General features: G+C 44.7%; 1 protein-coding gene across 1 annotated transcript in view; it reads left to right on the top strand.

Moving 5' to 3' along the window:
- The window catches only part of LOC308679357 (phosphoribosylformylglycinamidine synthase-like), a gene marked incomplete at its 3' end in the record, with an annotated part of 38869 nt that extends 16071 nt beyond the window's left edge, over nt 1-22798 (top strand). Inside the window, exons 12-21 of the mRNA XM_081346965.1 lie at nt 806-931; nt 7474-7605; nt 8430-8660; nt 9869-10049; nt 10191-10274; nt 16282-16437; nt 17678-17797; nt 19672-19817; nt 21521-21731; nt 22707-22798. Coding sequence (XP_081203091.1) covers nt 806-931; nt 7474-7605; nt 8430-8660; nt 9869-10049; nt 10191-10274; nt 16282-16437; nt 17678-17797; nt 19672-19817; nt 21521-21731; nt 22707-22798 — 1479 coding nt within the window. The remainder of the gene's footprint in view (nt 1-805; nt 932-7473; nt 7606-8429; nt 8661-9868; nt 10050-10190; nt 10275-16281; nt 16438-17677; nt 17798-19671; nt 19818-21520; nt 21732-22706) is intronic.
- Nucleotides 22799-24397: the final 1599 nt, after the last annotated feature.

Consider the following 24397-nt stretch of genomic DNA (forward strand, 5'->3'; position numbering starts at 1 on the left):
CATTGATTTTACTTGTCGGAAAGTCACAAGAGCTGATTACAATGCTGGCTGGGGAATTCTGGGCATTGAAGTCCACAAGACTTAAATAATCTTAAAAAGGTTAAAATCATGGCATCTAGAACAAACTTTCTTCCAGTTGCCATGATTTTAACGTTTTTTGGGGGGTGCAAGCAGTCCTTGACTTACATTAGTTCATTTAGTGACTGTTCGAAATTATAAAGGCATTGAAAAAAAGTGACTTCTGACTGTTTTTCACAATTAGGACCATTGCAGCATTCCCATGGTCACGTGATTTATATTTGGATGTTTGACAGCTGATTCACATTTATGACGGTTGCAATGTCCCGGGGGTCACGTAATCTCCTTTTGCGACCTTCTGACAAGCAAAGTGAATGGAAATCAGATTCCTTTAAACAACCGTGATTCTAATTGTAACAACTGCAGTGATTTAGTTAACAAATCGGGCAAGAGCAGTCGTAAAATCTTGTAAATGTCACACCTAACCTCTGTCTCGCTTAGCAACATAAATTTTGGGCTCAGTTTTGGTCTTAAGTTGAGGACTGCCTGTAGTTTTGGCCTGGATGATTGAGTTTTTCATTGATGCACAAGACTGAAAATTGTCTAGTTTGGAGACCCCGGCTTAGTTTATTGGGGAATCCCGTCTGTGGTGGCTTGTAAATCCTGCATTATATTTCAGGGTCCTAAGAGGATCAAATCATGGATGGATTGTTCAATAAATTCTACTTAAGCAACCAAAGCTTGGCCAATAGTGTGTGAAGAAGTTGCCTCTTCTTCTTCTTGACAGATTGTGCTGGTGGATGACACAAAATCTCCGGCAAGTACGGCAGAGGTGGAGAAAGGAGATTCAGGAGAAAGAGACACACCTGTGAATTTGAACCTGGAATGGGTCCTTGGGAAGATGCCACGCAAGGTATGGAAGGGCATGAATGAACAAATAAACAACCCAACTAACATTCACCAAGGATGCTGGTGAACAGAGTTACAGAATCCTACTTGAGAGCAAATTGTGAGCAATTTCAGGAATTTCTTAAATTTGGAGAAGGATTCATAGTTATCGGTCGTCCTTGACTTAGGAACACAATTGAGCTCAGAATTTTTGTGGCTAAGCGAGACAGTTGTTAAGTGAGAGTTTTGCCCCATTTTACGACCTTTCTTGCCACAACTGAATAAGCTGTTAAGTTAGTAACATACATAACTTACAAGCATTCATTTAGCGACCGCTTGAAGTTGAAAAAAGGGATTTATGTCCAGTCTTTGCATTTAATGACCATTGCAGAAACCCCCCATGGTTTTCTGATTTTTCCCAGCCAGCTTCCAAGGAGTCAGTGGGGGGGGGAGGAGAGGAGCTGGATTCATTTAATGACCACAAGATTCACTTAATAACTGCAGTGATTTGCTTAACAAACGTGGCAAAAAATATTCTAAAATTGGGCACAATTCACTTAGCTATCTTGCCTTACAACATAAATTCTGGTTGTGATTGTGGTCATAACTTGAGACTACCTGTATTTGCTGCTGCGTCCTTTAATTCAGGGAGACTGATCAGATTGTGGCTCTCCAAATGTTGCAGAACTTGTCTTCCCATGCTCCTTCACCATCAGCCCTGCCTGGTTGGAACAGAGAGGGCTATCACTGAAAAATTTAATGTTTCAAAATGGATGTAAAAAAGTGGTTCTTTTCCCGTTTAAGGTTAAGGAATATGAAAGAATATAGTGGATTTTGTTAATATAAACAAAGATAGTCTGTATAGATTGATAAGTGCAAACAGAAATATATATTTATTTATTTATTTATTTATTTATTTATTTGTTTTTATAAACCGCCCTTCTCCCGAGGGACTCGGGGCGGTGTACAGAATAAGGTAGGCATACAGAATGAACAATAGTGAAAACAAACAATAGTAAAATACAAGCTGGGACCCCAGATTAGAGCTATCAGGCCAGGCCAGACTGCTGGAACAGATAAGTTTTTAATTCGCGCCGGAAGGTGCGGAGGTCGGGGGCCATCCGGATTTCGGTTGGTAAGCTGTTCCAGAGGGCTGGCGCACCCACTGAGAATGCCCTCCCCCTGGGGGCCACCAGCCGACATTCCTTGAGCGGTGGCACCCTGAGGAGGCCCTCTCTGTGGGAGCGCACAGGACGGTGGGGTGCTGACATTGGCAGAAGGTGCTCCCGTAGGTAGTCCGGACCCATGCCATGTAGGGCTTTGTAAGTCATTGTTAGCACCTTGAACTTCACACGGAAGGCAACTGGAAGCCAGTGCAGTGCACGGAGGAGAGGTGTGGTATGGGAGTATCGGGAGGCTCCCAAGAGTGTCCGTGCCGCTGCACTTTGCACCAGTTGAAGCTTCCGAGTGGATCTCAAGGGCAGCCCCAAGTAGAGAGCGTTACAGTAGTCTAGGCGAGAGGTCACAAGAGCATGGGTGACTGTACGTAAGGCATCCAGGTCCAGATAAGGCCGTAATTGGCGAACTAGTCGAACCCGGGAGAAGGCCCCCTTGGTCACAGCTCCTATGTGATCTTCCAGGGAGAGCTGCGAGTCAAGGAGGACACCCAGGTTGCGGGCCCTATCAACAGGGGGTAGTAACTTGTCCCCGATGTTAAGGGATGGGATGTTCTGAGTATCCTGGCTTGCCGGTACGTACAGCCATTCAGTCTTGTCCGGGTTCAGTTGAAGCCTGTTCCTCCCCATCCATTCCCGGACCGCTTTCAGGCAGCGAGACATCACGTCGAGGGCATCACTGATGTTGTTTGGAGTTGAGATGAAAAGCTGGGTGTCATCAGCATACTGATGGTACCCTACTCCAAAGCTGCGAATGATCTCGCCCAGCGGTTTCATGTAGATGTTGAACAGGAGAGGCGAGAGGACCGACCCCTGAGGGACTCCGCAAGCGAGAGGCCTCGGGGTCGACCTCTGTCCCCCTGCCAACACCGACTGCGAGCGACCCTGGAGAAAGGAGGAGAACCAACGCAGAACCGTGCCTCCCACTCCCAGTCCCCTGAGGCGTCGCAGCAAGATACCATGGTCGATGGTATCGAAAGCCGCCGAGAGGTCTAATAAGACTAGGACAGAGGAATGGCCCCTGTCCCGGGCTCTCCAGAGATCATTTATCAGAGCGACCAATGCTGTCTCCGTGCTGTAGCCCGGCCTGAAGCCCGATTGGTACGGGTCTAGATAAACCGCTTCATCCAGGATCTGAGGGAGTTGGTGCGCCACCACGCTCTCAACAACCTTCGCAAGGAAGCGAAGATTGGAGACTGGACGAAAGTTATTCAATGAGGATGGGTCCAAGGTGGGCTTCTTGAGGAGAGGCCTCACCACCGCCTCCTTCAAGGCGGTGGGGAAGTGACCCTCCCTCAGAGAAGCGGAGATGACCGCCAGGAACCAGCCTCGTGTCCCCTCTCGAGCTGCATATGCCAGCCAGGAAGGGCACGGGTCCAGTAAGCATGTGGAGGAGCTCAACCTCCTCATAATCCTGTCCACTTCCTTAGGAGTCACAGGATCAAATTCCTCCCAGATGACGTCGACAAGACTGTCCATGCCTTGTTCTTCCAACTCAGCCCAGTTGGAGTCCAGGCCGTTTCGGATCCGAGCAATTTTATCCAGCAGATACTGACCGAATTCCTCGGCTCGACCCTGCAAGGGTTCCTCCCTCACCTCTTGGTTCAGTAGGGAGCGAGTCACCCTGAACAAGGCAGCCGGGCGATTATCTGCGGACGCGATGAGGGTGGAAAAGTAGTTGGATTTTGCCACCCTTATCGCAGCGAGATAAGACCTGGTGAGGATTCTTAATCGCAATCGGTCGGATTCGGATCGACTGGATCTCCAACGGCTCTCTAGGCCCCGTCTCCGACGCTTCATTTCCCGGAGCTCCGCGGTGAACCATGGGGCTCGCTGGGATCTGCACCGGGTCAGAGGCCGCAAGGGTACAACTCGGTCCAGAGCCTCCGTGGCTGCCTTCTCCCAGGCTTCCACTAAGGCATCCGCCGAGCTGTGAGCAGGGAGTGCATGTGCGTCCCCAAGCGCTGCCTGGAACCTATCAGGGTCCATTAGGCGCCTAGGGCGGTACCATCTGGTTGGCACCGCGCACCCACGGCGGGGGGTGGCAAAGGGGAAGTCTAGCCGCACGAGGTGATGATCGGTCCATGACAGGGGCATAATAGTCGTGGCACCCCCACCGATATCATCGCGCCACCGTCCAGATAAGAACACCAAGTCTGGGGTGTGGCCTCTCTCATGAGTCGGTCCAGAAATTATTTGCGACAGGTCCATGGCCGCCATGGAAGCCATGAACTCCCGAGCCAGATCGGACGATCCTCCCAAGGACGGTAGGTTAAAGTCGCCCAAGACCATGAGTCTTGGGAATTCAACCACCAACCCTGAGAGGACATCGAGTAGCTCGGGCAGGGCTGCCGCTGCACGATTAGGTGGTAGGTATGCCAGCAGCAGGCCCAACTGCGCCCCCGGGCCGTATCTCAGTAGGAGAGACTCACACCCGACCATCTGAGGGACGGTGATCTCTCGCGGGCTAAGGGATTCCCTGATGATAACTGCCACTCCCCCGCCCCTCCCATGGGCCCGAGGCTGGTGCAGCACCTGGAAACCTGGCGGGCAGAGGTCAACCAGAGGGACACCACCCTCTTGGCCCAGCCAGGTTTCCGTGATGCAAGCCAGGTCCGCGTGCTCGCTCTCCACTAGGTCACGAACAAGGTGTGCCTTGTTAGCTACGGACCTGGCATTCAGGTAGACCAGCCTTAGCATGGGAGGCTGCACACCTTCGCTCCCGGGACCTCCGGGGAAGTACAGAGGGTCGGAGCGTCTCACCGCTTGTACAGAGCGGAGATGACACTCCCGGTGACGATACGGCCCTCTGTTTGTGCACCTTCTGCCGTTCCCCACCATCCTGGGAATAGGATGTTCGTCAGTACGCCATCGGTTATTGTCGGCGACTGGTCCTCGTTTCTCACCATGGCGAATGGTCGTAAGCCTGGCCTGCGTTATGGCACCCGGAAGGTCTGCCTTCCCCGAGCAGCCATACTCTTTTCCCGCCCCCCTCCCTAACCCGACAAAAAACTTAACAAGAAACTTAACCAGGGGCCTCTTGTTGGTCTTGTGATGGAGGCCCCTGACCCTGCCTGGCCATCTCTCAGAGGCCCAATGGTCGGGCCCGTCATCGAGGTATGATGAGTTGAAGGCAGGACGAACCCAGGAGAGGGGGGAACTCCTGAGGGCGAGTAGATCTATGCAAGAATATTGAAGCCGCATAGGGAGCATTGGGGAGCATTGGGAAGGCGGTCCCCTGGGTGGAGCATTAGAAGGAGGGTGTAGTCGGGTAGGTGGGTATCTGGACCGTCACCCAGCCACTGCCACTTGGTTGGGTGAACCCCAGAAGCAGTCCACTCCCCATCCTCTCACGATGGATTGTGATTCTGCTTCTGGGGGTGGTCCAGGACCCACTCTGGGTGAAGCATACCCCATAGAGCTCTCACCTCTATGGGGCTGCAGGTGTAGGACAGGCCACTCTGCCACCGTGGCTTGCACCCAGGCCCATCATGTCCTGTGGGGCGAGGGAGGGCAGGGGGGTTCGGAGCTGGAGGAGGCCAGATGTTGATGGCCTCGGTGGTCTAGCCGCCGTCATCTCCAACGGTCAGCTGCATCCTGGCGTCTTTAGGGGTGTTGATCGGCACGGAGATCGCCACGCCGCATCTAGTGGTGCTGCCGTCGGGGGGTTTTCGGTGAGATTGGGTGACCGGGGCCTGGAGAAGTTCAGCGCCGCTATCAAGGCTCCTCGGTGGTGGTCGATCGGGTCCGCATAGCCGGTCTGCGGCACCTCCTTGATCCCAGGGAGATGCCGCCGTTGTTCAGGAGCAGGCCAGGAGGTCGAAGCAGGGCAACGACCCCGGCCCCGCTCAGGGCGGTTGCTGCGGCTGTCTCTTCCGCCGCCTAGCTGATCCATTTGATCCGCGGGGTCTTTCCTGATCATCCCTGGCGTCGCTGTTGGCCAGGGAGGCATAATAGGGAGCCGAGGGTGGAGGCACCGGCCCCACTCTGGATGGCTGCAGCAGTTGCAGCGGCTCGGGGGCGGGTTAGAGGCGCCCCATCGCCACTGCCCCCGCCGGTCTTCGGGCCCGTGGGGAGATGACAGGTTAGGGCCCCGCGGGGTACTCGCCGTCGCCGCTGCCGACGATGCTGCCGCCTCCGCTACCCAGCTGGTCCGCAGCGCCTCCGTTGGTCGCTTGGGGACGCCGCCGGAGGAGTCGAACAGGTGCGGGGGTTGGGGCAGGGCAGAGATGTTGCCGCCGTCGCCCGGGAGCCGGTCAGGGGGCCGGGGCAGAGCAGAGCCTCCGGCCCCCCCTGGATGGCTGTGATGGTTGTCGTGGACCAGGGGCGGGCTTGGAGAGGCCCTGCCGCCACCGATACCGTCGCTGCCGGCTCCCTGAATAGGCGAACAGCTGATCCGCAGAGAAGTCGCAGTCGCCAGGGAGCTGATCAGGAGCCGATCAGGGGGCCGGGGCAGAGCAGAGCCTCCGGCCCCTCCTGGATGCCTGCCACAGGCATCCCACAGCAAGGGGCGGGGGGGGGGAAGCAGAGATGGTTAAATTGATTGCTTTATCGAAAGAAGATGTTGTTGTTGTTAGCTGTAAAGTCGTGTCCGACCCATCATGACCCCATGGACAACGTTCCTCCAGGCCTTCCTGTCCTCTACCATCTTCTGGAGTCCATTTAGGCTCACGCCTACTGCTTCAGTGACTCCATCCAGCCACCTCATTCTCTGTCGTCCCATTCTTCTCTTACCCTCAACCTTTCCCAGCATTAGGCTCTTCTCCAGTGAGTCCTTCCTTCTCATTAGGTGGCCAGAGTATTTGAGTTTTAGCTTCAGGATCTGGCCTTCTAAAGAGCAGTCAGGGTTGATCTCCTCTAGGACTGACCGGTTGGATCGCCTTGCAGTCCAAGGGACTCGCAGGAGTCTTCTCCAGCACCATAGGTCAAAGGCCTCGATTCTTTGGCGCTCAGCCTTTCTTATGGTCCAGCTTTCACTGCCATACATTGCAAAACTTGGGTTGAAGAAGATAATCTGCCTAATTTTGTTTCTATTTGCAAATTGCTCCTGGATTTTGTGCTTGTGATGGGAAAAAAAAGGAACTTTGATTCTAGTTTTGCTGATTAGATAGGTTCCTTATTATAGAAATGCTGTGTAAAAGTAAAAAGTTGAGGCGGTAATCTTGTTATCTTCTACTGTGCTAAAAAAAGTTGATTTTTTTTCTTTCCCCCCTTTTACCTCACAAGTTTTCTTCTTCCCTTTTTCCTTCCCCTAATTTCCCATTATTGTTTTATTTTCCTTGGATATCCTGATAAACTAATAAAATTGGTAAACTTAAAAAAAAAAGAACAGAGCAGAATATTTCAACAGTCTTAATAATATTATGTTTTTTATTCTCCCCCCCCCACCCAGGAATTTGTTTTGAACCGCATAAACCGAGCCCTTCGCCCTCTAGATCTTCCTAAGGTCCTGAACGTGCTGGACGCCCTTCAACTGGTTCTGAAGCTCCCGGCAGTGGCTAGTAAACGTTACCTAACAAATAAGGTAACTTTCTGGATCAGACTGGGCTTTCTTCGGTTGGGTTGCCTCTACAGACCCTGTTGTGATTCAGGGTCAGCCTGTGGGTTCGGCAGTTGGGTCGGATGATTCAGAAGAGGAGGAGGGGGGTGTTGGAGAGCCTGCAGAGGACAGCCCTGAGGCTTCGCAGAGCCCTCAGCCAGGCCCCTCTCATCTGGTCACTACGCAGACCCAGCTGTGTGAGCCTGACAGCGTGGTTGAAGATGACCCACAGCTGGCCCTGTTCAAGGACGCCCGAAGCAGGAGGCAGTCAATCAGGAGTAAACAGAGGAAGGCAATGGGGCACCTCGGAAGAAGGCAGAGAGAAGCCACGCCTTGAACTGTTTAAAAGGGGAATGTGTGGGAGGGCTGGTTTGCTGAAGGCAACCGTTTGAATAGCTCCTGTTTCATGGTTCGTGTTTTGTTTTTCTCTGTTTGCTCTGTTTTGTGTCAATAAATTTGGCAGGCTTAGTTCCAGCCTCTTGCCTTTTTGTAAAGGGGTTGTCCCTGCCTTTTCTGCAGGGCCGGTAGTAGGCTGGTACAGAACAGACCCTTTGTGTAGCTTTAAGAGCTCTGCCTTCTTTTGAGATACTTTTCCAACTTCCCAGGGTAGCCTATAGCCTTGGGATTTCCTTGTGGTCTCCAGTCCACAGACCACCAACTCTATATCTGCTTAGTTGTTTTTTTTAATCACCCAGGAACCTGCTATGACACCTAGATACGGAAAAGATTTAGATATTGATTTTTTTTTCCTGCTGATTTAATGCCATCTCTCCCTCTTTTTTTTCCTGTTTCCTGTTTCCCTGCCATAGGTTGATCGTTCGGTGACGGGGCTGGTGGCCCAGCAACAGTGTGTCGGTCCCCTCCACACACCCCTGGCGGATGTAGCCGTGGTGGCCCTTTCCCCCTTTGAAACGGTGGGAGGAGCCACTGCTCTTGGGGAGCAGCCAATCAAAGGGCTTATAAATCCTTCAGCTGGCGCCCGATTGGCTGTAGGAGAAGCCCTCACCAATCTGGTCTTTGCTCGTGTCACCGATCTGAAGGTAAGCCCCGCCTTCTTCAGTCTTTGCAAATGTGTGCCCATCCCCACCCCCGCTTGTCTTCCAGTTTGTCAGGGACTCAGGGAGGGGCCAAGGGAGGAAGTGACATCACATGCAGCATGACATCATCTTACGTGGCATCATGCAATGATGTCATTCTGACGTGTTCCAGATGTCTGTAGCTCCATTGATGTCAAGTTGCTTAAGATAACCATGCTGGCTGATTAAGGGAAAGAAAGAAAAAAAAATCCTTAAATTGAAAGAACTCAAAAATCCAGAACTGATCGATTTCTATATTTAGGATCCACCAAAATTTCACAACGCAATGGGAAGGTTTTTCCGTTCTCCAGAAATCTTCCTTAGGAATAAAAAAACCCAGCTAAATACTTCAGTGCTGATATATGTATTGTGGTTTAAAAATGAAGACTGAAATAATTAGTTTATGCGGCGTGCTCCATTATGAGAAAAAAAAGAGGTTTCTAGATCAAAAGAAAGGACTGAAGCTTTACTTCTGCAGTAATTATAATTTAATGATTTCGATAATTGCACAGCAATATCCAAGTTGGGAGGTGCTATCGCCATGCCATAATTTTTCATGGATGCTCAGTTATTAACATTGGAATTTTTTCCAGTTTGCAATAAGGAAGAGGACTCATAGGCAGACTCACTTACTATAGCACGGAGGAGTAAAACATGTCATGTCTACAGCAGATAGATAATATTCAGAAGAGACTTATAATAATCGCTCTCAATAAAAGGAATTTTTTGCTTTCTGGTCTAATTTAGTGGAGCAGAGAATGCTCCAATTAAGGCATAAGAAATCATCTCCTTGCTGGTGAGTAAAATGTCACTTTCCCATGGGTGCAAATATATTTTCACTTGTTTAGTATTTTCTCTCCTCTTTTTTCTCAATGCCATGTGCTTTCCGGCTGTTCTCCTGGTTTGCAAATTCTCTTTTTCTTTGTGAGCCTTGGGTTAATCTCTGCACCGGAGTCACTAGTACAACTAAGCAATTTGCGTATCTCAGTGCAGATTGTGAAGTGCAAGTATATTTCCCCTTGTTCAGCGTTTTCTCTTCTCTTTTGTCTGAATGCCGTGTTCATCCTGGCTGTTCTCCTGGTTTACAAATTCTCCTTTCCTTCGTGAGCCTCGGGTTATTCTCTGCACCGCAGTCATCAGTGCAACCAAGCAATTTGCTTGTCTCCATGCAGGATGTGAAGTGCAGCGGCAACTGGATGTGGCCAGCCAAGCTCCCGGGCGAGGGGGCGGCCCTGGCCGAAGCCTGCAGCGCCATGTGCTCCGTCATGGGAGAGCTGGGTGTGGCGGTGGATGGCGGGAAGGATTCGCTCAGCATGGCAGCCCGGGTTGGCACAGAAACAGTCAAGGCACCTGGTGAGGCTTGGGGCATCGTGAGCTAAGGCTGGCCCCATAGCTCTCCATCTCTGGGTTTCTGGTTGTGAGGTTATTCAACTTCATGGGTGGGTTTTTCCTTCTCATTCTTTGTTTTCATGATTGCATTCTTTGTTGCGCCAGGAACCCTGGTCATCTCAGCTTATGCTGTCTGTCCTGATATCACAGCCACCGTCACCCCCGACCTCAAATGCCCTGATGGGAAAGGTAAAGTGAAGAATATTGAGAATGTCAAACATAGTTATTTGAAGATAATCAATGTGATGAATTAAGAACTTTGATAGATATTTTGCTGTGATATTCTATCAGTTCTAACTTGAAGACTTCCTTCCTTCCCTCCTTCATTTCTTTTTTTTTTTTAATTGAAAAGTTTTAACATACAGTTTATCTTTAACAATCCCCCCTCCCCCTCCCTTCTCCCTCCCCCCCTACCTCTCCCCCCTCCCCCCCTCCCCCGACTTCCCAGAGCTAAATACAAGGTATATATAAAAAAAACAATCATAAACAACCATATACTAACAACCATAACCTCTAAAATCCATCACTCTCTAGCTTATATAGGATAAGACAAACCTTAGTAATATTAAATATGTATAGAAAAACTAAGATAGAAAAAAAAAAGAAGGAAGACTTATTCAAATGCTACATGAAACTTCTTGACCCTATACTTATTCTGGATAAACTCAATCCATTTTCTCCATTCCATAATGTAACGTTCTTGCGAGTGATCTTTCAAATAAGCCGAGATCTTCGCCATTTCTGCCAGGTCGGAGACCTTTAAAGTCCACTCTTCTATAGTCGGCAGTTCCTCTTTCTTCCAATACTGACCTATCAAGAGTCTTGCTGCCGTAATTAAATTCAACATCAGCTTAGTGTCCACAACCGTAGCATCCATGATTATTCCCAACAAGAAGAGTTGCGGACAAAACTTTATCCTTTGCTTAAAAAGCTTCTGCATATTCCACCAAATTTTTATCCAAAAAGCCTTAATCTTTTTACAAGTCCACCATACATGAAAATATGTTGCATCTTCATCTCCACATCTCCAGCATTTTGGCTGATAGTTCGGATACATACTTGCAAGCTTTTTAGGATCTAGATGCCATCTATAAAACATTTTATAAAAGTTCTCTCTTAAATTTTGAGCTTGTGTAAATTTTACGTTCCTCACCCAAATCTTTTCCCACGTGTCCATTGTAATAACTTCCTGGATATTTTGGGCCCATTTTATCATACAATCCTTAACAAGTTCTGTTTCTGAATCAATCTCTATCAGCGCAAGATATATCCGTTTAATATGTGCTGGTCCCTGATTTCTAATTTGCTTTATCAAATTTTCATCAGTCATTGTGAAACCATTTTTCTGATCTTCTTTCCACCTGGCCCGTAGCTGAGTATATTGAAACCAATTCTGAACAATCTTTTCGTCTCGCAAGAAACTATATGGCTTTAAACACCAATCATTTCTTTCCAAGCTTAGGATCTCCTTATACGTAGCCACATCATGTTTGAAACCAGCATGTATATTTTCTATTGCGTGTTTTGGAATTGCCCACAGTGGTATCTTACAATCTAACTTGTGTCTGTACTTCTTCCAAACTCTCAGCAATGCCTGTCTTAAAATATGCACTCTAAACACATTATCTACCTTCTTGTCATACAACAAATGTATGCATGCCAGCCAAACAGCAAGTCGTGGCCCTCAAGATTTAATAATCTCTCTTGTGTCAGATTAATCCAATCACTTATACCTGATAACGCAGCAGCTTCATAATATAATTTAAAATTAGGCATCTTGAGACCACCTCTTTCACGAGTATCCTGCATAATCTTAAGTTTAACTCGTGGCCTTTTCCCTGCCCAGACAAATTTATTGATACCTCTCTGCCATTCCTCCAGATTAGAGTCTTTCTTAAGAACCGGTATCATTTGAAATAAAAATAAAAATTTAGGCAGGACATTCATTTTTACTGCTGCGATTCGCCCCAACAAAGACAATTGCAGTTTTTCCCAACTCTCCATTTCTTTTTGGATTTTTCCCCATAATTTTTCATAGTTATTTTTATATAATTTTGTATTGGAGGGTGACAAAAACACCCCCAAATATTTAACCCTTTTGACAATCTCAAATCCAGTTAACCCTTCCAAAAGGGCCTTTTGCGATGCTGTCATGTTTTTAGCCAAAATTTTAGTTTTTTGTACATTAACTTTAAATCCAGAAACCTTCCCATATTGCATTATTATCTCCATCAGGTCCACAACAGAGCTCTCCGGCTGGGTCACTGTAACAACCAGATCGTCTGCGAACGCTCTCAATCTATAATCCTGATCTCTAATCTGTATACCCTTAATTCTTTCCGAATTTCGTATTTTTACCAATAATATCTCCAATGTTAACACAAATAACAAGGGTGATAACGGACACCCTTGCCTTGTGCCCTTCTCAATATTACATACTTCTGTCAGGCTATTGTTAACTATTATTCGGGCTGTTTGTTTTTGATATATTGCCCTAATTGGTTGCAAAAATTTATCCCCAAAATTCATTTTATCTAAAACTTTCATCAAAAATTGCCAATTCAATTGATCAAAAGCTTTTTCAGCGTCTAAGAAAATTAGCGCCGCAGGGATCTGGTTGTTCCTTTCCAAAAATTCCAACACATCTACTATATGCCTCACATTATTTTTCATTTGCCTACCACTAATAAACCCAGTTTGATCCCCATGAATCACCCGTTGCAGAACCCTCATCAATCTGTTAGCCAACACCTTAGCAAATATCTTATAGTCTGTATTTAATAGTGATATCGGTCTATAGTTTTTTACTTGAGTAGCATCTTGATCTTCCTTCGGAATCAGAGAAATAAAGGCAGTTCTCCAAGATGGGGGCACCTTTCCCCCTCTCTGGATTGTCTGGAACAATTCCTTTAACGGTTTAACCATCTCTAATTGTAAATTTTTGTAGTAGGCCGCAGTCAAACCATCTGTACCTGGCGCTTTGTCAGCCTTCAACTCGTTAATTACTGTAAATATTTCTTCTTCTGTAATCAGTTGATTAATCTCCTCTTTTTGTAGTTGTGTAAGCACCGGGATGCTAGCATTCTCCAAATATTCATCAATGTCTTTTTCATTAATCTTCTCCTTAGCATATAATTTAGAATAAAAATCCACAAAGGCTTCCTTAATAAAATCCTGTTGAAACACCATTTTTCCCTTGTGTTCAATTTTATCTATATTAGAAGCCCTCTGCTTTTTCCTTAGTCTATAAGCTAGCCATCTACCTGGCTTATTAGCATTGCAAAAAGTATTATGCCTAGCAAACCTCAAATTGGTTGCCACTTGATCAGCCATTAATTTATCAAATTGTCCTCTTAATAGCTTAATAGCCTCCTTAGTCTTCACATCCAATGGGTTCAAAATCAAAACATTCTCTTTTTCCTTAATTTCATTCTCCAATTCTTTCCTTCTAGCTTCCAGAGTACGTCTATGTTTATTGTTCATATATATCAACACTCCTCTCATATAGGCCTTGCTAGCATCCCAGACCATATCCATAGAAGTATCCTTATTCATATTAAGTTCAAAAAAATCCTTCATTCGCTGTTTACACTCTTCAACATTTTTCTGGTTTCTAAACAAATTCTCATTTACGCGCCACGAGCGCCTATCTCTGTTATCCTTATTAATCTCTAACCATACTGGGCTATGGTCAGAAATAGCTCTTGCACAAATCTTCACCTTCTTAATCCTAGAAAAAAAATCATTAGTCAGCAAAATAAAGTCAATCCTAGAAAAAGATTGATGTCTGTCAGAAAAAAAGGTATAATCCTTTTCATACGGGTGTATGTCACGCCAAATATCTCGCAATTCCAAATCATCCTTCATTTCAAAAAAAGACTTAGGCAATCTGGCATGACACGGAATACGCTTAAAAAAACCAGCCTTGTCCATCTGTACGTCCAATACACCATTCCAATCCCCCATAAAGATAAACGATTTGTAGTCCAACTGGGTAAGCTTTGTATGAAGTAAGCTAAAAAAGTCAGCCTGTTGTTGTTGTTGATTAGGGGCATACAGTCCAACTAAAAGCGTTTTTTTACCTTCTAGCAACAAGTCTGTCATTACGTATCTTCCATGCTTGTCTGCTTCAATTAAGTCCGCTGTTATGGCACTTTTAACATAAACAACCACTCCATTTTTCTTATTCATTGCAGAGGCAACAAATTGCGTACCCAGTCTTGAGTTCAATAAAAGCTTTTGGTCCATAGCCCTAATATGCGTTTCTTGCAAACATATAACATCAGTCTTAAATTGTTTTAAATATAAAAAAACTTTCTTTCTCTTCTGAGGCGAATTCAATCCATTAACATTCCAAGTCAAAAATTTAGTCGCCATTCTTATCGCCCCGAAGCTTTTGGAGCACCTCGCCAATGGCCCTGCCGTCTTTAGGCCGCGCTCCTCCCACTGCCTCGCTGTAAGTGCGCTTTGAAAATTCCAAAAACTTCTGCTGGTCTTGTTCTTTTATTTGTTTTGCTCTTTTTAAAGCAGCACGCGTCACCCTCTGCTCTCCAGCGTCAGCCAACGAAATTACAGCTTGATCCCCTCCTGCTCCATTCTCCTCTGTCTGTCCATCTTCAACCTCTTGAGGTTTGCCTTCTCCAGATCCCTTTGCTGCTTCCAGAAGTGATAGTGGGGTTGCTTTTAAAACATTATTATAAAATTCACGCGCCTGTGCCACAGTGACCAGACGGTATCTTTTACCTTCATGCATTACCACCAACCCTACTGGAATCTCCCATCTGAACCTTATGTCACATTGTTTAAGTTCCTGCACCAGAAATGCAAAGTCCTTTCTTCTCCTTAAAATCTTTGGAGGAATTTCCTTTAAGACCAAAACTTCTTGGTCAGCAACCACTACTTTAGTATCATAGGCAGCTTGAATAACTTCATCTCTAATTTCTCTTTTTGTAAAATAAACCACCACATCTCTAGGTAACTTCCTCTGTCTGGCAATCCATGAGTTTACACGAAAAACTTTATCCATACATGCCTTTATTTCAGATGCTGGCTGACCCAATACTGCTTCCAGGGCTTCAGAAATCAGCTGCTTTAAATCTTCTTTAATATTTTCTTTTAAGACCCTAATTCTAATACCTCCTTCATTTCTTTCTTTCTTGATCCTTCTTTCCTTCCTCCCTCCTCTCTGATACTTCCTTCCCTTTTTTTCTTTCTTCTTTCTTTCTTTCTTTCTTTCTTTCTTTCTTTCTTTCTTTCTTTCTTTCTTTCTTTCTTTCTTTCTTTCTTTCTTTCTTTCTCTTTCTTTCTTTCTTTCTTTCTTTCTTTCTTTCTTTCTTTCTTTCTTTCTCTCTTTCTCTCTCTTTCTCTCTTCCTTCCTTCCTTCCCTCCCTCCTTCCTTCCTTCCTTCTCTCTGATACTTCCTTCTCTTTGTCTTCCTTCCTTCCTTCCTTCCTTCCTTTCTTCCCTCCCTCCCTCCCTCCCTCCCTCCCTCCCTTCCTTCCTTCCTTCCTTCCCTTCCTCATATAAATCCAATATATATATATAAATGATAATAGATGGGCTAAAAATTTTCAGACCTGTGATTTTAGGGGCTTTGGGGAATAAAAGGCTCCTTAAGATCTACCAAAAACTAGGGGAAATTACAGAATTTTTTTAAAAAACAGAGTTTTTCTTCCTTAAATCCTCCCACATCCTCTTCCATAAACATATGTGTGAGAATTTCCACTCTGTTTCTCCTAGCGAGCTCTGGGGGGATAGAACTAGAATAGCTTGCAGGCTGTTCACTCGTGTTGTTCACTCCTATCCAAGCATTCGTGATGAGAACCTGCAGAGCTAATTAAGAAAAAAAATGATTTCACAGCTGGGGCGTTGACGTGGATCCCTGGCGCATAAATGTACAGAGAGCATTCTTTTTTCAACCTCTGCAACTTTTAAGGCGTATGGACTTCAACTCCCAGAATTCTTCAGCTAACCTGCTGGCTGGGGAATTCTGGGAGTTGAAGTCCACGCATCGTGAAATTACGGAGGTTGAGAAACACTGGTGCAGAGAGAAGATAAAACAGAGATGTTTTGTTTTTATTTGTTTCTGTGTTGATTAGACTTGAATGCCGTCCACCGTGCCTAGTTGGTGACCCTGGGCCACTTCGCGAATGTTGCTGTTTCACAAATTTCTTCCTCTCACCTTGGTGTTTTGTAGGGGCCTTGCTTCATGTGGCTGTGAGTCCTGACAAGCATCGTCTCGGGGGTAGCGCACTGGCCCAGTGCTTTTCCCAACTGGGAGATGTTTCCCCAGACCTGGATGACCCTGCCACCCTTGTTTCCTGTTTCCAAGTTACTCAGCATCTGTTACGAGGTCAGCATCTTTCTCTTCTCTTTCTAACCTTCTCTTTTTGTAACATCCTGCTGGACAAAAGAGGTCTCTGCCTTTCGGGGCGTATGAGGTTGGTCTTCATGAAGACCTTTCCTTGGGTCTTCCCCATTCCGTGCAAGAGAAAAGTTAGCCTATTATAAGCTGGGTAAATGGGATAAATTTACATATATCTGCATGTTTTGGATGCTTGATTTTGCCTTGGTTAGGAGCAAAGAGTAAGAAGATGTGAAGGGCATTGCATTCGATTTTTCAGTTCTTCCACTGGCTTTGCTCACGCAGATTCATATGGTCTAGACCAGGGGTAGGCAACCTCGGCTCTTTTATGACTCGTGGACTTCAACTCCCAGAATTCCTGAGCCAGCATGGCTCAGCATGGAAACCTCTCCATTTCTCCTCAGCATAGCTGACTCAGGAATTCTGGGAGTTGAAGTCCATGAGTCATAAAAGAGCCGAGGTTGCCTACCCCTGGTCTAGAACAGCAGTCCCCAACCTTTCGGGCATCAGGGATTGGTTTTGTGGAGAGAGTTTTTGCCATGGACTGGAGGGGTGTGTGGTTTCATGTGTTGCCTGCATCCCGCGGATGGAGCTTCGCTTGTTTACATGGCCCAGTTTCTGGCCTGTCATGGACCGGTGCCGGTCCATGGACCAGAGGTTGAGGACCCCCTGGTCAAGAAACATCATTCTTAAAAATGAAAATAAAACCTGCAACTCCAAGAATGGTGGATAAGGCTGCCCCAGTAATGAAACTATGGGATGACCACATGCAGGACTATGTTTTTGCCCTACAAAAGAATAACAGATCTAGAAGGGACCTTGGAGGTCATTTAGTCCAGCCCCCTGCTCAAGCAGGAATCTCTATACCATTTCAGAAAAACAGCCGTCCAATCTTTTCTTAAAAACCTACAGTGTTGGAGCACCCACAACTTCTGGCGGCAAGTTGTTCTACTGATGAATTGTTCTAAGCGTCAGGAAATTTCTCCTCAGTTCTAGGTTGCTTCTCTCCTTGATTAATTTCCATCCGTTGCTTCTTGTCCTGCCCTCAGGTGCTTTGGAGAATAGCTTGACCCCCTCTTCTTTGTGGCAGCCCCTGAGATATTGGAACACTGCTATCATGTCAAACCTAATCTTGCCTCCCTTTGATTCCCTTCTTTAAGTGAGTTGTATTCCAATGTAAGCAAAAAAAATGTCCCATCAAGACTTTGGATGTTCTTTCCTCCCACAGATTCTCTTCTTTCCTCTGGGCATGATGTGAGCGATGGGGGTCTCCTGACTTGTTTGTTGGAGATGGCCATTGCTGGGAATTGTGGTGCCCACATCGAACTTGGGGCACCAGGGGTCCAAGGTGAGTAAACTGAGACGACAGTGGGCATACATGGACCAAGAGGTTTGTGGAAAGGACAAATAGGGTCAGACCTATTGAATGCATGGTGTTAGAGAACAGCAGTCAGGATAAATAAAGGTAGTTCTCGACTTACGACGAATGGAAAAAACGGTTGTTAAGCAGTGTGGTCATTAAGTGAGGCATCATGTGACTGCACTTGATTTTATAATAATAGCTATAGCAGTAGCAGTTAGACTTATATATCACTTCATAACCTTTTATAAAAAGGTAAAGGTAAAAGTTCCCCCGCACATGCATGCTAGTCATTGCCGACTCTAGGGGCCGGTGCTCATCTCCGTTTCAAAGCCGAAGAGCCAGCGCTTGTCCGAGGACATCTCTGTGGTCATGTGGCTGGCATGACTAGACGCCAAAGGCGCACGGAACGCTGTTACCTTCCTACCATAGTGGTCCCTATTTTTCTACTTGCATTTTGACGTGCTTTCGAACTGCTAGGTTGGCAGAAGCTGGGACGAGTAACAGGCGCTCACTGTTACGCAGCACTCGGGATTTGACCCGCCAAACTGCCAACCATCTGATTGACAAGCTCAGCATCCTAACCCACTGAGCCACCGCGTCCCTAATCTTTTATAGCACTCTCTAACTCAGTGTCAGCATGTTGTCCCCAACAATCTGGGCTCTCGTTTTGCCGACCTTAGAAGGCTGAGTCAACTTTGATCCGGTTAGGATCAAACTCCAGGCTGTGGACAGAGTTAGCCTGCAATGCTGCATTCTAACCATTGTGCCGTTTTATGACCTCTTTTGCCGCAGTCATTAAGCAAATCCCCCCCGTTTGTTAAGTGAGACGTCACATAATCATGATTTGCGACCTTCCCTGTTCGCTTCCCCGTTGACTTTGCTTGTTGGAAACCACCTGGGCAGGTCGTAAAAAGAGGACTCTTGGACACTCACTCAACCATTGTAAATACGACCTGGTTGCCAAGCGCTTGGATCGTGATCACACGAACACGGGGAGGCTATGATGGTCGTAAGTGGCTATAAGTCACTTTTTTCAGCCCCTTCGTAATTTTGAATGGTTGCTGAACGAATTGTCATAAATCAAGGACCATCTGTATAAGGAAGTCCTGAGCATTGATCCACCTACTTGAAACTCTTGTAGATATTTTGAAGGGCTGATCAGAACAAGGAAAATTGATAGATAACCTTTAGATAGATAGATGATAGATAGAAAGATAAGTAAGATAGATTAGATAAGATATGATACGATAAGATAGATAGAGATAGATAGATAACCTTTATTGTCATTTTTTTACTGTGAGCACATTGGCACACATTAAAAATGAAATTTAGTTGCTTGCTCTCAAAGTATACATAAACACACATTTAAACATGCTATGTACAACATAAGTATAGACCTACACCCTTAGCTATAAGTAACACATATATATTAATCACTAATTAATTACTAACTAATAATTAATTAATATTGGGCCCAAAATTTATGTCGCTAAGTGAGACATTGGTTACGTGAGGTTTGTCCCGTCTTACGACCTTTCTTGCTACGGTTGTTAAGAGAATCATCTGAAGTGTTAAGTTAGTAACACGGTTGTTAAGTGAATCTGGCTTCCCCATTGACTTTGCTTGTGAGAAGTTTGCAAAAGGGGGTCACATGATCCCGGGGCATTGCAACCGTCACAAATATCAATCGCTTGCCAAATGTTTGAATTTTGAACACATGGCCATGGAGATACTGCCACGATCATGTGAAAAATGGGTCGCAAGTCCCTTTTTTCAGCGCTGTTGTAACTTTGAACGGTCACTAAAAGAGGGGGAGGAAATGTTTCCCATTATATTTTTGTTTTTCTTCTTTATCTTAGCTTTGGATGTGCTTTTCGCGGAAGAACTCGGATTGGTGTTGGAAGTGCCCCGGGCTGCGGCAGCTGACGTCTGTGGCCGGTACAGGGAAGCGGGCGTGCGTTGTGTGCCTGTTGGCTACTCGGGTCCTCGTGGTCCCAATGCCATGGTAAATGCAGAGATTATTACGTGGAAAAAAGAACTGGGAGTTATGGTATTAAAGTAGTGAAGATAGCCATCAGAGATGGAATAGACCAGAAGAGCATGCTGGCTAGTCTCCAAGAAGTTCCAGATCCCCAAACTCCAAATTGGGTACAAGATCAATTCTACCTTCTTTTATGAGTCCTCTTTGCCTGTTTTGGGCATTTTTTGGTCATTGGTTGACCTGTTCAATTTTTTTGTCTCTCAGATTGGTTGGGTTTTGGGGGTTTTTTTTTTGCAGACGTTTCCTTACCAAAGTAGGTAACACCATCAGGGCTGGTAGGGAGTGGGGTTTCCTCTCACTCCGCTCATATTTACTGTTAACTTGTTTGGCATTTCCTGGATTGGAGTAGATACTCAGCTGCAGTTCCAGTCAAGGAGTCGACAATATCCCGATGGAGGAAACGTGGGGGTTGGACTAGAAGACCTCCAAGGTCCCTTCCAACTCTCTTCTGTTATTCCAAACCCTTGAACTATATGTTAAATGATTTCTCCCTTTTCTCAGGATCTTCTCGCCTTGGGGAGATCTACTTAGTTAGTTATGCAGAAATAAACAGATCTACCATTTTAGGGGACTGGATTAGGGGACCGGAGGCTAAACCATATGAAGAACGGTTGCAGGAACTGGGCATGGCTAGTCTAGTGAAGAGAAAGACCAGGGGTGACATGATAGCAGTGTTCCAATATTTGAGGGGCTGTCAAAGAGAGGAGGGGGGTGGGGTCAACCTATTTTCCAAAGCACCTGAAGGCCAGACAAGGAAAAACGGATGGAAACTAATGAAGGAGAGATTCAACCTAGAAATAAGGAGAAATTCCTATTCCTATTCTATTCCATTTTGTTCTGTTCTATTCCGTTCCATTCTATTCTATTCCTATTCTACTCTAAATTCTATTCTATTCTATTCTATTCTATTCTATTCTATTCTATTCTATTCCTATTCTATTCTATTCTATTCTATTCTATTCTATTCTATTCTATTCTATTCTATTCCTATTCTATTCTATTCTATTCTATTCTATTCTATTCCATTCCATTCCATTCCATTCCATTCCATTCCATTCCTATTCTACTCTAAATTCCATTCTATTCTATTCTACTCTACTCTACTCTACTCTAAATTCTATTCTATTCTATTCTATTCTATTCTATTCTATTCTATTCTATTCTATTCTATTCTATTCTATTCTATTCCATTCCATTCCATTCCATTCCATTCCATTCCATTCCACTCCACTCCACTCCACTCCACTCCATTCCATTCTACTCTAAATTCTATTCTATTCTATTCCATTCCATTCCTATTCTACTCTAAATTCTATTCTATTCTGTTCTGTTCTGTTCTGTTCTGTTCTGTTCTGTTCTGTTCTACTCTACTCTACTCTACTCTACTCCACTCTAAATTCTATTCTATTCTATTCTATTCTATTCTATTCTATTCTATTCTATTCTATTCTATTCTATTCTATTCTATTCTATTCTATTCTATTCTATTCTATTCTATTCTATTCTATTCTATTCTATTCTATTCCTTTTCCAGCTTGGATCCTATTTTAGCAGAGGCACATTGGGCTAAGAACTTTGCTGTGATTTATAGCCAACCTTATACCCCAACTGGGCCTTCAGCTGCTCTGCTGCCATGATCGGTGTTTCTCATACGTGTCTATTTTCAGGTCCAGGTCACTGTGAACGGACAGCAAGTGCTGGCGGAGAAAGTCTCAACCTTGAGGAGCTGGTGGGAGGCCACAAGCTTCCAGCTGGAAAGGCTGCAGGCCAATCCAGACTGTGTGGCTCAAGAAGAGGCGGGCTTGGCCAAGCGGACAGAACCCAACTTCACCCTGACCTTTAACCCTCAGGAAGAACTTCCTCTTCTTCAGGAAATGGGTATGAAATGGACCGGTCTCAAGAGGCGAGCCGGCAAGAGGGACTACTGTAACTTAACTCCCCAAGATCTTGGTTTCATACCAAGAAACAGAAAAAATGGATATAGATATAGTCCTTGGCTTACGCCCACAATTGAGCGCGACATTTCTGTTGCTAAACAAGACAAGCGGACTTTGCCTCAGTTTACGATTATTATTTTTTGGCCACAGTTGTTAAGTGACTCATTTGGTCAATCAGCGAATCTGGTTCCCCACCACTGACTTGGCTTGACCACGAAAGTCAGTCCGATGGTGATCACGTGGCCCTGGGACAGTCTCTAATTATACATATCTCTCATAAATAGATATCAAAAATATCTGTCGTAAATAGATCAATATCTATCATAAATAAATCACTATCATAAATACGGGCCAGTTGCCAAGTGCCCAAATTTTGGCCACATGACCATGAGAATGTGCAACGGTCATAAGGATGAAAACCAGTCGCCGGACATTGTTTTCGGCGCCGTTGTAACTTGGAATGGTCACTAAACGAACGTTTGAAAGTCAAGCTAAGCAAGACGATTGCCAAGTGATTTTTGTCGCTTTCTTGCCACAGTTGTTAAATGAGTCACTGCAGTTGTCAAGTTAGCAAAACGGTTGTTAAGTGAATCCGGCTTCCCCATTGACTTCGCTTGTCAGAAGGTCGCAAAGCGGGATCCCTCCATGATCCCAGGACACTGTAACCGTCATAAATACAAGAGTCTGAACTTTGATCATGTGACGGTGGTGATGTTGCAACGGTCGGAAGTGGGGGGAAACGGTCATCGGTCGTTTTTTTTCCCCACTGCCGTTGTAACTCAGAACGGTCACAATGAATGGTTATAATTCGAGGACTACCTATAATCTTGCCAAGGGAAAAAAAAGACGAACTTGCATGGTTGATGCAGTGCAGAACCGGCCTTTTGTTTTTTTCCTCCCCTCCCCCCCCCACCAGCCTTGCCTGCTCCCCGTGTGGCGGTCCTTCGCGAAGAAGGGAGCAATGGAGACCGTGAAATGGTGGCCGCGTTTCTTATGGCTGGATTCCAGGTCAGTTTGTCCAAACGGAAGTTGCAAAAATCCGGGGGTGGGGGTGGGTGGGATTGAGAGATAATGAGGGGGAAATCTTTGTTCTTTGAAGCTTCCGCCGAGTTGACTTCTGGGCTGCTTTTCCTCCTCCAGAAATGTCACTCAATAGGATCTGTGAGGACTTGTTACTCTCTGAGCTTCAGGAAAGGAGAGGTTTAAAATCAGAGAGCACCAAGGAACGCCACAGTTCAAGCCTGAGCTACAGATAATTCTCTCCTATCAGTATCAATTGGATTGAAATGATCTAGCTGTCCTAGAAGGACCTCAAGAGCTGTCGATTGGCACCTCCGTGTCTGTGGAGATTCTCAGTCATCCAGGCCATGGTTGTCCCAAAGGTGCTTTTTTTGAAAAAGGCAACTGGACTTTGTTTCTTTAGAATAGAATGGAATGGAATGAACAGGGATTGGAGTAGAATAGAATGGAATAGAATAAAATAGAATAGAATAGGGAATTTAGGATAGGATAGGATAGGATAGGATAGGATCTTAATTGAAATAAGAATAGAGTAGAGTAGAGTAGAGTAGAGTAGAGTAGAGTAGAGTAGAATAGAATAGAATAGAATAGAATAGAATAGAATAGAATAGAATAGAATAGAATAGAATAGAATAGAATAGAATAGAATAGAATAGGGAATTTAAGATAGGATAGAATAGAGTAGAATAGAATCTTAATTGAAATAAGAATAGAGTAGAATAGAATAGAATAGAATAGAATAGGGAATTTAGGATAGAATAGAATAGAATAAAATAGAATAGAATAGAATAGGGAATTTAGGATAGGATAGAATAGAGTAGAATAGAATCTTAATTGAAATAAGAATAGAGTAGAATAGAATAGAATAGGGAATTTAGGATAGAATAGAATAGAATAGAATAGAATAGAATAGAATAGAATAGAATAGAATAGAATAGAATAGAATAGAATAGAATAGAATAGAATAGAATAGAATAGAATAGGGAATTTAGGATAGGATAGAATAGAGTAGAATAGAATCTTAATTGAAATAAGAATAGAGTAGAATAGAATAGAATAGGGAATTTAGGATAGAATAGAATAGAATAGAATAGGGAATTTAGGATAGGATAGAATAGAATAGAGTAGAATAGAATCTTAATTGAAATAAGAATAGAGTAGAATAGAATAGAATAGGGAATTTAGGATAGGATAGAATAGAATAGAATAGAATAGAATAGAATAGGGAATTTAGGATAGGATAGAATAGAATAGAATAGAATAGAATAGGGAATTTAGGATAGGATAGGATAGGATAGGATAGAATAGAATAGAATAGAATAGAATCTTAATTGAAATAAGAATAGAGTAGAATAGTATAGAATAGAATAGAATAGAATAGAATAGAATAGAATAGAATAGAATAGAATAGAATAGAATAGAATAGAATAGAATAGAATAGAATAGAATAGGGAATTTAGGATAGGATAGGATAGGATAGAATAGAATAGAATAGAATAGAATAGAATAGAATAGAATAGAATAGAATAGAATAGAATAGAATAGAATAGAATAGAATAGGACCTTGGAGGTCTTCTAGTGCAACTG

Source organism: Vipera berus, assembly GCF_964194415.1.
Source record: "Vipera berus genome assembly, contig: HAP1_SCAFFOLD_255, whole genome shotgun sequence".
Classification (NCBI taxonomy): Eukaryota; Metazoa; Chordata; class Lepidosauria; order Squamata; family Viperidae; genus Vipera; species Vipera berus.